At 45.7% G+C, this 14744-nt stretch overlaps 1 protein-coding gene across 1 annotated transcript; it reads right to left on the bottom strand.

Moving 5' to 3' along the window:
* Positions 1–690: 690 nt before the first annotated feature.
* Positions 691–1559, bottom strand: LOC125534056 (FCS-Like Zinc finger 2-like). Its single transcript, XM_048697357.1, has one exon. It carries the CDS (start codon positions 1448–1450, stop codon positions 1160–1162), a length of 291 nt encoding a protein of 96 aa, XP_048553314.1. The 5' UTR covers positions 1451–1559; the 3' UTR covers positions 691–1159.
* Between the last annotated feature and the right edge of the window lie 13185 nt (positions 1560–14744).

The following is a 14744-nucleotide window of genomic DNA, read 5'->3' as shown; positions in this document are numbered from 1 at the left end:
ATCAAACCTTAAAACTTAGTAAATTTTGGTTAATTTTAGTAAACTTGAGCTAAAATCACCCACACATCCACACTGTTGGGCGGGGAAGAGGGGGTACCGACAATAAAGGTCGGAGGGAGAAGCAAGAGCCGATGTGAAGCGGTTCTAGGCCTTGTCAACCCATCAAGAAAGACAAATCATCGTAAAAATGTTCGACATGTAACCTAGGAATGACAAGATCATTCTCATTCTTAAAATTGATATTGTGATGAATTATTGCACCCAAATTGGTAAGCTTGACATATATTTCAAAAGAAAAGAAAAATATCACAATGGTATAAATTTTTGGGAAATATCTTCGAGATATAGTAAAACTGTAAGGTTCACCGTGTGGGAAGCTCAAGGTAAAGGCTCCAAACTGGCCAATTCACTTGCACATAATTACTCCCTCCGTTCATAAATATAAGAACCTAAGATGTTTTGAATTTTTTTATATAAACTACATATATAGACCGAAATGAGTAAACAAACACATTAAAGCGTGTCTATATACATCCGATTCAAACAAAATTAGAACATCTTATATTTGTGAACAAAGGGAGTATAAAATCTCAAAAGATTCTGATTTAGCAAAATATCATAAAATCATATGGATAAAATGTCGCCTCAAATCGTATTGGCATATCACTAGAAACATTAGAGATGCTATAAATCCGAAAAGCATAACAAAATTTAGGGGCAAGATAGTTTGTAGGTTGGTTGCCATGATGTATTTACAGTGACACTGCTGTCGCATGTGGATGTGGTACCCAAAACCGAACAGGATCTAATCATTAAAGGGAAACTGAACAAGAGAGGGCGCAGAAGGGCGACCCAAATAGTAGAAGTTAAAACAAAATGTTAATCATGTTTGATGGCTCTCATCACATCCATTGCGATTACATTTCTGTTTTGGACCGAGAACAAGTACACTTTCATCCCATTTGGGTAGCCTAATTAGCTTGCCATGGACACATGCTTCGTGCCGCCTGATGCTGCTGCCCTGCCTTGCCTCCTGTAGGCCGCGCCAAGCTGCCTCCACCGGACGAGGCTAGAGCACCGGCCGGAGAGACGGAGACGACGATGATTCTTCAGAATACAGATCTTGTCGATCCAAACAAAACATTCAGCGGCCAGCCGGTTAGCTTGCGACCGACACCTTCCTGGACTGCCGCTGCACACGGTGGGACTCCGTCTCCGCCGAGAACCGCTGCTGCCTCCGCGCGGCCTGCTTGGCGCAGACGGCGTCGAGGTGCATCTGCTCGTGGCGGCACTCCTCGCTGCAGTAGGGCGTGTCCCCTCTGTACATGAAGACGTCGCGGTCGCGCGCCAGCTGCTTGGCGCAGAGCGCGCACGCGTCCATCGCCAGCATGCCGGCCTCGCCGAGCAGCTCGGCGCCGAAGAAGAAGGAGCAGGCCACTGATGCCGCCATGGTATGTGTGAGTAGGTGACTTTCGAGCAAAATGCGGAGCAGAGCAGAGCTGAGCTTGGTGGTGCGAGGAGGGAGGAAGAGGAGAGCGAGCGAGTTGGGTGAAGAAAGAAGGGGAAGGCTCGGGTATATATGGTGCGTGGAGACGGACACGGCAACGGCGTCGGAGTACCGTGGTCCGGTGCGCCCACGGGTCGGGCAATGCTGCGATCGGCTCCACTGAGAGGAAAACGACGGCAATCGTGGGATGTCCGGGCGAGGTCGACCAGGTCCCGAAGGAGACATCTGTCTGGAACGTCCCTGTTGTTGTAAGTTGAGATATTTTCAAGTTCAAAGAAAGAGTTGTGATATTTTGTGACGACTAGAAATGTAGGCCTAGTTGAAAACTCTTGAAAATACAATTAGCAACTATACTAGACTGGTCGCATATCATTGGAGAAGAATTCGTCGTGCCTCCTCTAGTCGTAGACTTGGGCATGAATTATTCTGATTGTACATACATCAGTATAAGTTTAGGCTGCTTCGGTTTTTTTTTAAACACAGTACAGACGCAATCGCTCATACACGCCCATACACTCATCCTTATGAATGCACATACGCACACCCTACTCCTATGAGCACCGTATCATCTTGAAATTTATGAAATCACTGTAGGCACCTCGTCGTCGACGGGAACGTCTCCTCTCACTGAATACGAATCGCCGAAAATTCTGAAATAATTCAGAAATAAATACGAGTACCATGACTTGAACCCTGATGGGTTGGGATACCACACTCCATCTAACCATTGATTCGATGCTTCGCTTAAACTAGTGCTAAGGTTTAGTGTGGATAATTAGCTCGCCATGCTTTTTGCCAACATAGGACCGATAGGACACAGGTGCCCACATGGTTAGCCCACGCCAATAACACAAATGCCTGTACATGATATTTTTATCGGACACATGATGAAGAAAAGAAAATACAGAACAGAAATTAAAAATCTGGAGGTCCCCTCCTTCAAGTTAAGTGCCATAACCATACGGGAGGGCAATCTTGAGCTGTGGTGCATCCGTACGACCGTGCATGCTCGCCACGGCAGCAACTCTTGAACAGTGGACTCGCGCGCACGCTAGCGGCAGCTGCAAGCAATTTGTGCGGCCATTTGCAGTCTTTAAACTTCAGGCTCAAGGATGCTGCTTGAGGAAAATGCGAGATTATTGACCGGACAGTTGCAAGCCAGGTTTGTTTAGCGCATGTACAATGGTTGATAAGATAGTCTTATCTGGGCTTCCATCAAGCCACTACTACGTCGATTTCGTTAGGAATCGAGGATCTTTTAACAATACCCTCTAAGGGATGGTTAGTCCAAGACGCGGAACAACAGAGTTTTTTTTTGGAGATCCCCAAAATGGCACATTCCCGAAGAGCTATATACTCTTTTTGCTGATCAAGGACGATCACAATGTCTGGCAATCTCGTTATTTATTTGATCCCGCCAAAGACATGGAAAGGGATGTTTTTATGTTAGCAGACGAAGCCAAAGCTTATGGACTTGTCGATATTGTAGGGGATGAAATGATTGACAAGCACTGCGATACTGATCCAGTGTGGTTTCCAGAAAGGGATGGATATTAAATGATAGGAAGTGCTAGGAAGTGAAATAGAATGAAATAGAGCCACTTTGGGCTTCCCTATGAAATGAGGCATGGAACGGAGCCACTACGAAGAAATTATGGGAGTTACGAAAGAAGCTTCGGACTCATATTGTTCATGGGTTGAGAGCGGGAGTTGAACTCTAGGAGGTCGAATCCCCCCTTGTTCCTCAGTAGCTTAGTGGTAGAGCGGTCGGCTGTTAACTGATGAGAAACCCTGGAATTAAAAAAGGGCAATCCTGAGCCAAATCCGTGTTTTGAGAAAACAAGGGGTTCTCGAACTAGAATACAAAGGAAAAGGATAGGTGCAGAGACTCAATGGAAGCTGTTCTAACGAATCGAGTTAATTACGTTGTGTTGTTAGTGGAATTCCTTCTAGTTCTAAGTTTTGCATGTAATTTAGACATGACAAAGAAAAATGTCTATAATGAGTCATCTCTTAGCCTTATCTTTAATAACTAGCAATTCCTAAAAATATGGTGAGACATATTATGCTAAGAGATCATTTTTTGTCTTACCTTAAATAAGAGAAGACAAACCTTCTTTTATGAGTTCTCTCTCCTTCACCTTATAACTTATCCTACGTGGTACTTGTAAGATAGCATCATTGGACATGCCATTAGCTAGCTCGGGGATCATGCATGTTTCGTATCATGGGGTGGCCGTTGAGCGTTGAAAGAATCAACTCAAGATTCCATTGGCACCCTCAGTCCACCGGTCTTTCTTGCCGGCGAGGCAGGTAGGTCTCGTCCTGGGAAGCAGCTTTTCTCGACATCTGCACGTGATTTTTTTTTTTTTGCAGATTCCTCGAGTAACGCTCACGGATCAGACGTAAATTTAAGCCTGGGAATAGTTTCACATCCAAACTAAAATTAGTCCAACCCATAGCACTACACGCCAAGGATCCAAACCAAACCGATCCAAAATGAATCAGCTAGAACCCAGACCAAACCAAATTGTATGTTTTTTCAACCCAGTATCATCCAAACTGTTTCTGATTTTTGGATTGAGATCACAAGCTCACACCATGGACGAAGCCAAACGTGTAACACACCAAAAAAAAATTTGATTAGGTTTTATCAAATATTTTGTTCTCCAAATTGGGAGGAGGTTATTTAAATTTTTCTTAAGAACTCTCCTTCTCAAAAATTTTATGACAAATATTTTATGTGTGCTTCTCAACCTTGATTTTTGGTCTTGAGGGCTTTTCATTTGGTGTTCACTCAACACAAATAACTTTGGAAAGTTTTTCAATGTCTTTTTATTAAAAAGAAACCCTATGAATTATGGATTTATTCTTTTCCCATTCAAAAGTTTCTCTTTTGCCATGACTCATGTTGAGATTTTTCTTCCAAATCCACCTCCCACTTTGGGACAAGCCAAGCATCCAAATACAGCAAGTTCCAACTTCATCTAAATTTATTTCTATTTATTTTAACCTCAAAATCTTTTCTGTCATTTATTTTGGACCTTAGGGATTTACAAAGGAACTGCCATTTTCCCTTTGAGTTTTGACTCCAATTAAACTCCTCTGACTAGTCCTTAGCACCCTCAACCAAGATCCATCAAGATCCACTGGTCCACAGTTCAAATTTTTCAAAATTTGCTTGCTGCAAGTTTAGACCAGATTTGCCACTTTCGGTGAAATTCATTTACTTTCTTTTCCTAAAAATCTGAGAAAATTCAGGCAGCCTGCAGATACATCAAGAGACCACCTCACCAAAGATCAACTCCAGAAAAAATTTCCACATGCCAAAATCATTTCGTCGAACAAGTGGCTGGAGCTGTTTCTGTCAAGTTTTAGAGTTTCAATGTTTGGTTTCAGTCGACAGCGTCGTTTTCTTCAGAGCGCGGCGTCAATCTCGCGAGTGCCCGCGTTGGCATCTTGCTCACTGCCCCTCCTCCTTATCTAGAGCTCCGCACGGTCGTTTGGACGGGCGCAAGCGTCGGTGGCGACCTGTCCCGCCAACGCCGGCGTCTTCCGCGATGGCAGAGCCACCCATGGCGGCCAACAGGGGCCAGCCCTGCAGAACGGCACCGTCCGGCACCGCCCACACCACCAGAGGCCTCCGCGTGGCCGTCCCCTTCCCTGTGCGTGCTGTAGAGCCGTCGTCATGGTCTGGAAATCACAGGGCGCGCTCCCTGCCGCCGACGTGCCCGCGGGGCCGTTCCGTCGAGGGCTTGGAGTATCACCCAAGCCAGGCCAAGTTTAGCCCCTGAACGGAACCAGTAGACCAACACGATGATGACCAATCGCCTAAAACCCCCGTTCGACCACTGCCTCGTCGTAATCATCGCCGGAGTTATCCCGTTCTCGGCAACCGCCTCGGGCCGGCTATAAATAGCGACCCCGAGCTCGCCTTCGACTCAGCACCACCCCTCCACCTCGCTAGTACAACGCCCAACCACTAGGAGGACCTCGAGGAGGCCTTCTTCCCCGACTCCGGCCGCCCCGATCCGCTTCGGGCTTCGGCACGATTCCCTCTGGTGAGACCACCCCCCGCCTCCCAAACCTTGCCAGAATCCCCCTAGTGCACCCACTCATCTGACCCTAGGCTCAATTTGACATCTGCAGCCCTCCCCGACGAGATCCACCACCGCCTGAACCACCGTCTGCCGGAGTGGAGGCCGCCGTCGACGTGGTGCTCGCCGACGACCAACTCCACCACCCACAGGTGCGGAAGAGCCCCGTGAACTCGTAGGTACCCTCCTTTCCCCCTACCTTGCCGTGGATCGACGCCGGCGACCACCGCGGCCTTCGGGAGCCGGTGTGCTCTGTTTCAAAATTCAAACCTGACGAGTGGGACCCCCTCGTCAGCCTCTCTTATTCTAATTGAAACGTTTTCTGAAAACGCCTTCGGGCAAAGTACGCTTTCCCTGTTGGGTGGCGTATTTCTTAGCGAAACATTTTCTGTTTTTATAAACTAAACCCTGGTAACTTTCTGTTTCATTACAAATGAGTCCCTGGACCAAAACCCATATAACTTTTTAACAAAAGATGATTTTGAATTGATTCTTTTTCTGTCATGTTTATTTTTCTCTCTAGTTTTTTATCATATTTATTTGAAAATTATTTGGAACAATTTTTATACACACACGGTATCCGGTGGTCCTGGATTAAAGCCCGTCATCCGGTCAGGGGCATGGGTGTTTCCGGTTGGGACCGAGAGGGGGGCACCCCTTAGAGCGCGCGATATAAATTTAACCCCATGCTATTCGAGGTTGTGGCCTCCCCGTCTTAAAGTTTTTCTTGAATGTTGCCTAGGGTGATTCCTGGCAACGGAATGTGGAATGGGTGTGTACTGGTTAGATGTGTTTCTTCTAAAATACCGTAAACGGAACTAGTCCTTTGTGACTACTGAAATCCGTTGGCTGTGGTTAAAGAGTACAAACTTTCCAGAGTCAAAACCATTCGAGTATCCATGTCCACGATCAAGGACTTGGACATCATCTCAGTGTAAGTGTCAGTCTCAGTGTCGACCTCAGTGTCAACCCCAGTGACAGTCTCCGGAGAATAAGCATGAAACTGAGAGAGTGGTAAACCCGGCTGAATGTTATTCATGTGAATGGACTAACCAGTTTATTATTATGTGCTGAGTATTTCCTTGGGATGATTTTAAATTCATGAACTCTTTGAATACGAATGATGAAATATAAGCCCTTTATGTGATGTCGCTCAGACGTCCGACTGTGGCACTCTTCTCATTTACTTTCGATATAAGCCCATTATGTGATGTCGCTCAAACGTCCGACTGTGGCACCCTTGCCTTTCTTGAACTTAGTGGTTTTATTCACCATCAACACTTGATGTTCCTTTTTGATTTCCACCTCTGCTGATTTCAGCATTGAATATACCTCAGGATTGGTCTTTTCCATCCCCTGCATATTGAAGTTCATCACAAAGCTCTTGTAGCTCGGTGGAACCGACTGAAGGATTCTGTCAATGACTGCGTCATCTGGGAGATTAACTCCTAGCTGAGTCAAGCGGTTATGCAACCCAGACATTTTGAGTATGTGCTCACTGACAGAACTATTTTCCTCCATCTTACAACTGAAGAACTTGTCAGAGACTTCATATCTCTCGACCCGGGCATGAGCTTGGAAAGCCATTTTCAGCTCTTTGAACATCTCATATGCTCCATGTCTCTCAAAACGCTTTTGGAGCCCCGGTTCTAAGCTGTAAAGCATGCCGCACTGAACGAGGGAGTAATCATCAGCACGTGACTGCCAAGCGTTCATAATGTCTTGGTTCTCTGGGATGGGTGCGTCACCTAGCGATGCTTCTAGGACATAATCTTTCTTGGCAGCTATGAGGATGATCCTCAGGTTCCGGACCCAGTCCGTATAGTTGCTGCCATCATCTTTCATCTTGGTTTTTTCTAGGAACGCGTTGAAGTTGAGGGCAACATTAGCGTGGGCCATTTGATCTACAAGACATAGTGTAAAGATTTTAGACTAAGTTCATGATAATTTAGTTCATCTAATCAAATTATTCAATGAACTCCCACTCAGATAGACATCCCTCTAGTCATCTAAGTGAAACATGATCCGAGTCAACTAGGCCGTGTCCGATCATCACGTGAGACGGACTAGTCAACATCGGTGAACATCTTCATGTTGATCGTATCTTCTATACGACTCATGCTCGACCTTTCGGTCTTCCGTGTTCCGAGGCCATGAATGTACATGCTAGGCTCGTCAAGTCAACGTAATTGTATTGCATGTGTAAATCTGGCTTACACCCATTGTATTCGAACGTTAGAATCTATCACACCCGATCATCACGTGGTGCTTCGAAACAACGAACCTTCGCAATGGTGCACAGTTAGGGGGAACACTTTCTTGAAATTATTACGAGGGATCATCTTATTTAAGCTACCGTCGTTCTAAGCAAATAAGATGTAAAACATGATAAACATCACATGCAATCAAATAGTGACATGATATGGCCAATATCATTTGCTCCTTTTGATCTCCATCTTCGGGGCTTCATGATCATCGTTGTCACCGGCAAGACACCATGATCTCCATCATCATGTTCTCCATCATCGTGTCTTCTTGAAGTTGTCTCGTCATCTATTACTTCTACTACTATGGCTAACACTTTAGCAATAAAGTAAAGTAATTACATGACGTTTATGTTGACACGCAGGTCATAAATAAATAAAGACAACTCCTATGGCTCCTGCCGGTTGTCATACTCATCGACATGCAAGTCGTGATTCCTATTACAAGAACATGATCAATCTCATACATCACATATATCATTCATCACATCCTTTTGGCCATGTCACATCACACGGCACATGCTGCAAAAACAAGTTAGATGTCCTCTAATTGTTGTTGCAAGGTTTTACGTGGCTGCTATAGGTTTCTAGCAAGAACGTTTCTTACCTACGCCAAAACCACAACGTGATATGCCAATTTCTATTTACCCTCATACGGACCCTTTTCATCGAATCCGATCCAACTAAAGTGGGAGAGACAGACACCCGCCAGCCACCTTATGCAAATAGTGCAAGTCAATCGGTGGAACCGGTCTCACGTAAGCATACGTGTAAGGTCGGTCTGGGCCGCTTCATCCCACGATGCCGCCGAATCAAGATAAGACTAGTAACGGCAAGCAAATTGACAATATCCACGCCCACAACTACTTTGTGTTCTACTCGTGCATAGAAACTACGCATAGACCTAGCTCATGATGCCACTGTTGGGGAACATAGCAGAATTTTAAAATTTTCTACGCATCACCAAGATCAATCTATGGAGTCATCTAGCAACGAGGGAGAGAGGAGTGCATCTACATAACCTTGTAGATCGCGCGCGGAAGCGTTCAAGAGAACGGGGTTGATGGAGTCGTACTCATCATGATCCAAATCACCGATGACCTAGTGCCGAACGGACGGCACCTCCGTGTTCAACACACGTACGGTTGGGAAGACGTCTCCTCCAACTTGATCCAGCAAGGGGGAAGGAGAGGTTGATGGAGATCCAGCAGCACGACGACGTGGTGGTGGAAACTACGGCGATCTCGGCAGGGCTTCGCCGAGCACTCCGAGAAGAAGAGGTGTCACGGGAGGGAGAGGGAGGCGGCAGGTGCTAGGGTGCGGCTGCCCTCCCTCCCGCCCACTATATATAGGGTCCCTAGGGGGGCGCCCCCCCTAGGAGATCCAATCTCCAAGGGGGGGGCCAAGGGGGTGGCTTGCCCCCCCAAGCCAAGTGGGGCGCCCCCACCCCTAGGGTTTCCAACCCTAGGCGCAGGGGGAGGCCCAAGGGGGGCGCACCAGCCCACTAGGGGCTGGTTCCCCTCCCACTTAAGCCCATGGGGCCCTCTGGGATAGGTGGCCCCACCCGGTGGACCCCCGGGACCCTTCCGGTGGTCCCGGTACAATACCGATTACCCCCGAAACTTTCCCGATGGCCGAAACTTGACTTCCTATATATAAATCTTCACCTCCGGACCATTCCGGAACTCCTCGTGACGTCCTGGATCTCATCCGGGACTCCGAACAACTTTTGAGTTACCGTATACTAATATCTCAACAACCCTAGCGTCACCGAACCTTAAGTGTGTAGACCCTACGGGTTTGGGAGACACGCACACATGACCAAGACGACTCTCCGGTTAATAACCAACAACAGGATCTGGATACCCATGTTGGCTCCCACATGCTCCTCGATGATCTCATCGGATGAACCATGATGTCGAGGATTTAATCAATCCGTATACAATTCCCTTTGTCAATCGGTATGTTACTTGCCCGAGACTCGATCGTCGGTATCCCAATACCTCGTTCAATCTCGTTACCAGCAAGTCACTTTACTCGTACCGTAATGCATGATCCCGTGATCAACCACTTGGTCACATTGAGCTCATTATGATGATGCATTACCGAGTGGGCCCAGAGATACCTCTCCGTCATACGGAGTGACAAATCCCAGTCTCAATTCGTGCCAACCCAACAGACACTTTTGGAGATACCTGTAGTGTACCTTTATAGTCATCCAGTTACGTTGTGACGCTTGGCACGCCCAAAGCACTCCTACGGTATCCGGGAGTTGCACAATCTCATGGTCTAAGGAAATGATACTTGACATTCGGAAAAGCTATAGAAAACGAACTACACGATCTTTGAGCTATGCTTAGGATTGGGTCTTGTCCATCACATCATTCTCCTAATGATGTGATCCCGTTATCAATGACATCCAATGTCCATAGTCAGGAAACCATGACTATCTTTTGATCAACGAGCTAGTCAACTAGAGGCTCACTAGGGACGTGTTGTGGTCTATGTATTCACACATGTATTACGATTTCCGGATAACACAATTATAGCATGAACAATAGACAATTATCATGAACAAAGAAATATAATAATAACCATTTTATTATTGCCTCTAGGGCATATTTCCAACAGTCTCCCACTTGCACTAGAGTCAATTGTCTAGTTACATTGTAATGAATCGAACACCCATGCAGTTCTGGTGTTGATCATGTTTTGCTCTAGGGAGAGGTTTAGTCAACGGATCTGCCACATTCAGGTCCGTATGTACTTTACAAATATCTATGTCTCCATTTTGAACACTTTCACGAATGGAGTTGATGCGACGCTTGATATGCCTGGTCTTCCTGTGAAACCTGGGCTCCTTGGCATGGGAAATAGCTCCAGTGTTGCAAAGAAGAGAGTCATCAGGCCCGACGCATTGGGTATGACTCCTAGGTCGGTAATGAACTCCTTCACCCAGATTGCCTCTTGTGCTGCCTCCGAGGCTGCCATGTACTCCGCTTCACATGTAGATCCTGCCACAATGCTTTGCTTGCAACTGCACCAGCTTACTGCCCCACCATTCAAAATATACATGTATCCGGTTTGTGACTTAGAGTCATCCAGATCTGTGTCGAAGCTAGCATCGATGTAACCCTTTACGACGAGCTCTTCGTCACCTCCATAAACAAGAAACATGTCCTTGGTCCTCTTCAGGTACTTCAGGATATTCTTGACCGTTGTCCAGTGTTCCATGCCGGGATTACTTTGGTACCTTCCTACCAAACTTACGGCAAGGTTTACATCAGGTCTAGTACACAGCATAGCATACATGATAGACCCTATGGCCGAGGCATAGGGGATGACACTCATCTTTTCTCTATCTTCTGCCGTGGTCGGGCATTGAGCCGTGCTCAATCTCGTACCTTACAATATAGGCAAGAACCCCTTCTTTGACTGATCCATATTGAACTTCTTCAATATCTTGTCAAGGTACATACTCTGTGAAAGACCAATGAGGCGTCTCGATCTATCTCTATAGATCTTGATGCCTAATATGTAAGCAGCTGCTCCAAGATCCTTCATTGAAAAACACTTGTTCAAGTAGGCCTTTATGCTTTCCAAGAATTCTATATCATTTCCCATCAACAGTATGTCATCCACATACAATATGAGAAATGCTACAGAGCTCCCATCACTTTCTTGTAAATGCAGGCTTCTCCATAAGTCTGCGTAAACCCAAACGCTTTGATCATCTCATCAAAACGAATGTTCCAACTCCGAGATGCTTGCACCAGCCCATAAATCGAGCGTTGGAGCTTGCACACCTTGTCAGCATTCTTAGGATCGATGAAACCTTCCAGCTGCATCATATACAATTCTTCCTTAAGGAAACCATTAAGGAATGCCGTTGTGACGTCCATTTGCCATATCTCATAATCATAGAATGCGGCAATTGCTAACATGATTCGGACGGACTTCAGCTTCGCTATGGGTGAGAAAGTATCATCGTAGTCAACCCCTTGAACTTGTCAATAACCCTTAGCGACAAGTCGAGCTTTATAGATGGTTACGTTACCATCCGCGTCTGTCTTCTTCTTAAAGATCCATTTATTTTCTATGGCTCGCCGATCATCGGGAAAGTCAGTCAAAGTCCATACTTCATTTTCATACATGGATCCTATCTCGGATTTCATGGCTTCCAGCCATTTGATGGAATCTGGGCCCGCCATCGCTTCTTCATAGTTCGAAGGTTCACCGTTGTCTAACAACATGATTTCCAAGACAGGGTTGCCGTACCACTCTGGTGCGGAACGTGTTCTTGTGGACCTACAAAGTTTAGTAGCAACTTGATCTGAAGTTTCATGATCATCATCATTAACTTCCTCTCTAGTCGGTGCAGGCACCTCAGGAACAATTTCCTGAGCTGCGCCACTCTCCGATTCAAGAGGTAATACTTCATCAAGTTCTACTTTCCTCCCACTTATTTCTTTCGAGAGAAACTCTTTCTCTAGAAAGGATCCATTCTTGGCAACAAAGATCTTGCCTTCGGATCTGAGGTAGAAGGTATACCCAATAGTTTCTTTAGGGTATCCTATGAAGACGCATTTTTCTGATTTGGGTTCGAGCTTTTCAGGTTGAAGTTTCTTGACATAACCATCGCATCCCCAAACTTTTAGAAACGACAGCTTAGGTTTCTTCCCAAACCATAATTCATACGGTGTCGTCTCAACGGATTTCGACGGAGCCCTATTTAAAGTGAATGCGGCAGTCTCTAAAGCATAGCCCCAAAATGACAGTGTAAATCGGTAAGAGACATCATAGATCGCACCATATCCAATAGAGTACGATTACGACGTTCGGACACACCATTACGCTGAGGTGTTCCAGGCGGCGTGAGTTGTGAAACTATTCCACATTTCCTTAAGTGTGTGCCAAATTCGTGACTCAAGTATTCTACCCCACGATCTGATCGCAAGAACTTGATTTTCTTGTCATGTTGATTCTCAACCTCACTCTGAAATTCCTTGAACTTTTCAAAGGTCTCAGACTTGTGTTTCATTAAGTAGACATATCCATATCTACTCAAGTCATCAGTGAGGGTGAGAACATAACGATAGCCACCGCGAGCCTCAACACTCATTGGACCGCACACATCAGTATGTATGATTTCCAATAAGTTGGTTGCTCTCTCCATTGTTCCTGAGAACGGAGTCTTGGTCATTTTACCCATGAGGCATGGTTCGCATGTGTCAAATGATTCGTAATCAAGAGACTCCAAAAGTCCATCTGCATGGAGCTTCTTCATGCGTTTGACACCTATGTGACCAAGGCGGCAGTGCCACAAGTATGTGGGACTATCATTATCAACCTTACATCTTTTGGTATTCACACTATGAATATGTGTAACATTACGCTCGAGATTCATTAAGAATAAACCATTCACCAACGGAGCATGACCATAAAACATATCTCTCATATAAATAGAACAACCATTATTCTCGGATTTAAATGAGTAGCCATCTCGAATTAAATGAGATCCTGATACAATGTTCATGCTCAAAGCTGGCACTAAATAACAATTATTGAGGTTTAAAACTAATCCCGTAGGTAAATGTAGAGGTAGCGTGCCGACGGCGATCACATCGACCTTGGAACCATTCCCGACGCGCATCGTCACCTCGTCCTTCGCCAGTCTCCACTTATTCCGCAGCTCCTGCTTTGAGTTACAAATGTGAGCAACCGCACCGGTATCAAATACCCAAGAGCTACTACGAGTACTGGTAAGGTACACATCAATTACATGTATATCACATATACCTTTAGTGTTGCCGGCCTTCTTGTCCGCTAAGTATTTGGGGCAGTTCCGCTTCCAGTGACCACTTCCCTTGCAATAAAAACACTCAGTCTCAGGCTTGGGTCCATTCTTTGGCTTCTTCCCGGCAGCTTGCTTACCGGACGCGGCAGCTCCCTTGCCGTCCTTCTTGAAATTCTTTTTACCCTTGCCTTTCTTGAACTGAGTGGTTTTATTCACCATCAACACTTGATGTTCCTTTTTGATTTCCACCTCTGCTGATTTCAGCATTGAATATACCTCGGGAATGGTCTTTTCCATCCCCTGCATGTCGAAGTTCATCATAAAGCTCTTGTAGCTCGGTGGAAGCGACTGAAGGATTCTGTCAATGACCGCGTCATCCGGGAGATTAACTCCCAGCTGAGTCAAGCGGTTATGCAACCCAGACATTTTGAGTATGTGCTCACTGACAGAACTATTTTCCTCCATCTTACAACTGAAGAAGTTGTCGGAGACTTCATATCTCTCGACCCGGGCATGATCTTGGAAAACCATTTTCAGCTCTTTGAACATCTCATATGCTCCGTGTCTCTCAAAACGCTTTTGGAGCCCCGGTTCTAAGCTGTAAAGCATGCCGCACTGAACAAGGGAGTAATCATTAGCACGTGACTGCCAAGCGTTCATAACATCTTGGTTCTCTGGGATGGGTGCGTCACCTAGCGGTGCTTCTAGGACATAATCTTTCTTGGCAGCTATGAGGATGATCCTCAGGTTCCGGACCCAGTCCATATAGTTGCTGCCATCATCTTTCAGCTTGGTTTTCTCTAGTAACACGTTGAAGTTGAGGGCAACATTAGCGTGGGCCATTTTATCTACAAGACATACTGTAAAGATTTTAGACTAAGTTCATGATAATTAAATTCATCTAATCAAATTATTCAATGAACTCCCACTCAGATAGACATCCCTCTAGTCATCTAAGTGAAACATGATCCGAGTCAACTAGGCCGTGTCCGATCATCACGTGAGACGGACTAGTCAACATCGGTGAACATCTTCATGTTGATCGTATCGTCTATACGACTCATGCTCGACCTTTCGGT

This window comes from Triticum urartu, chromosome 2 (assembly GCF_003073215.2).
Source record: "Triticum urartu cultivar G1812 chromosome 2, Tu2.1, whole genome shotgun sequence".
NCBI classification, from domain to species: Eukaryota; Viridiplantae; Streptophyta; class Magnoliopsida; order Poales; family Poaceae; genus Triticum; species Triticum urartu.
Note: the sequence above shows the minus strand (reverse complement) of the source record. Positions and strands in the feature narration are given on the sequence as shown.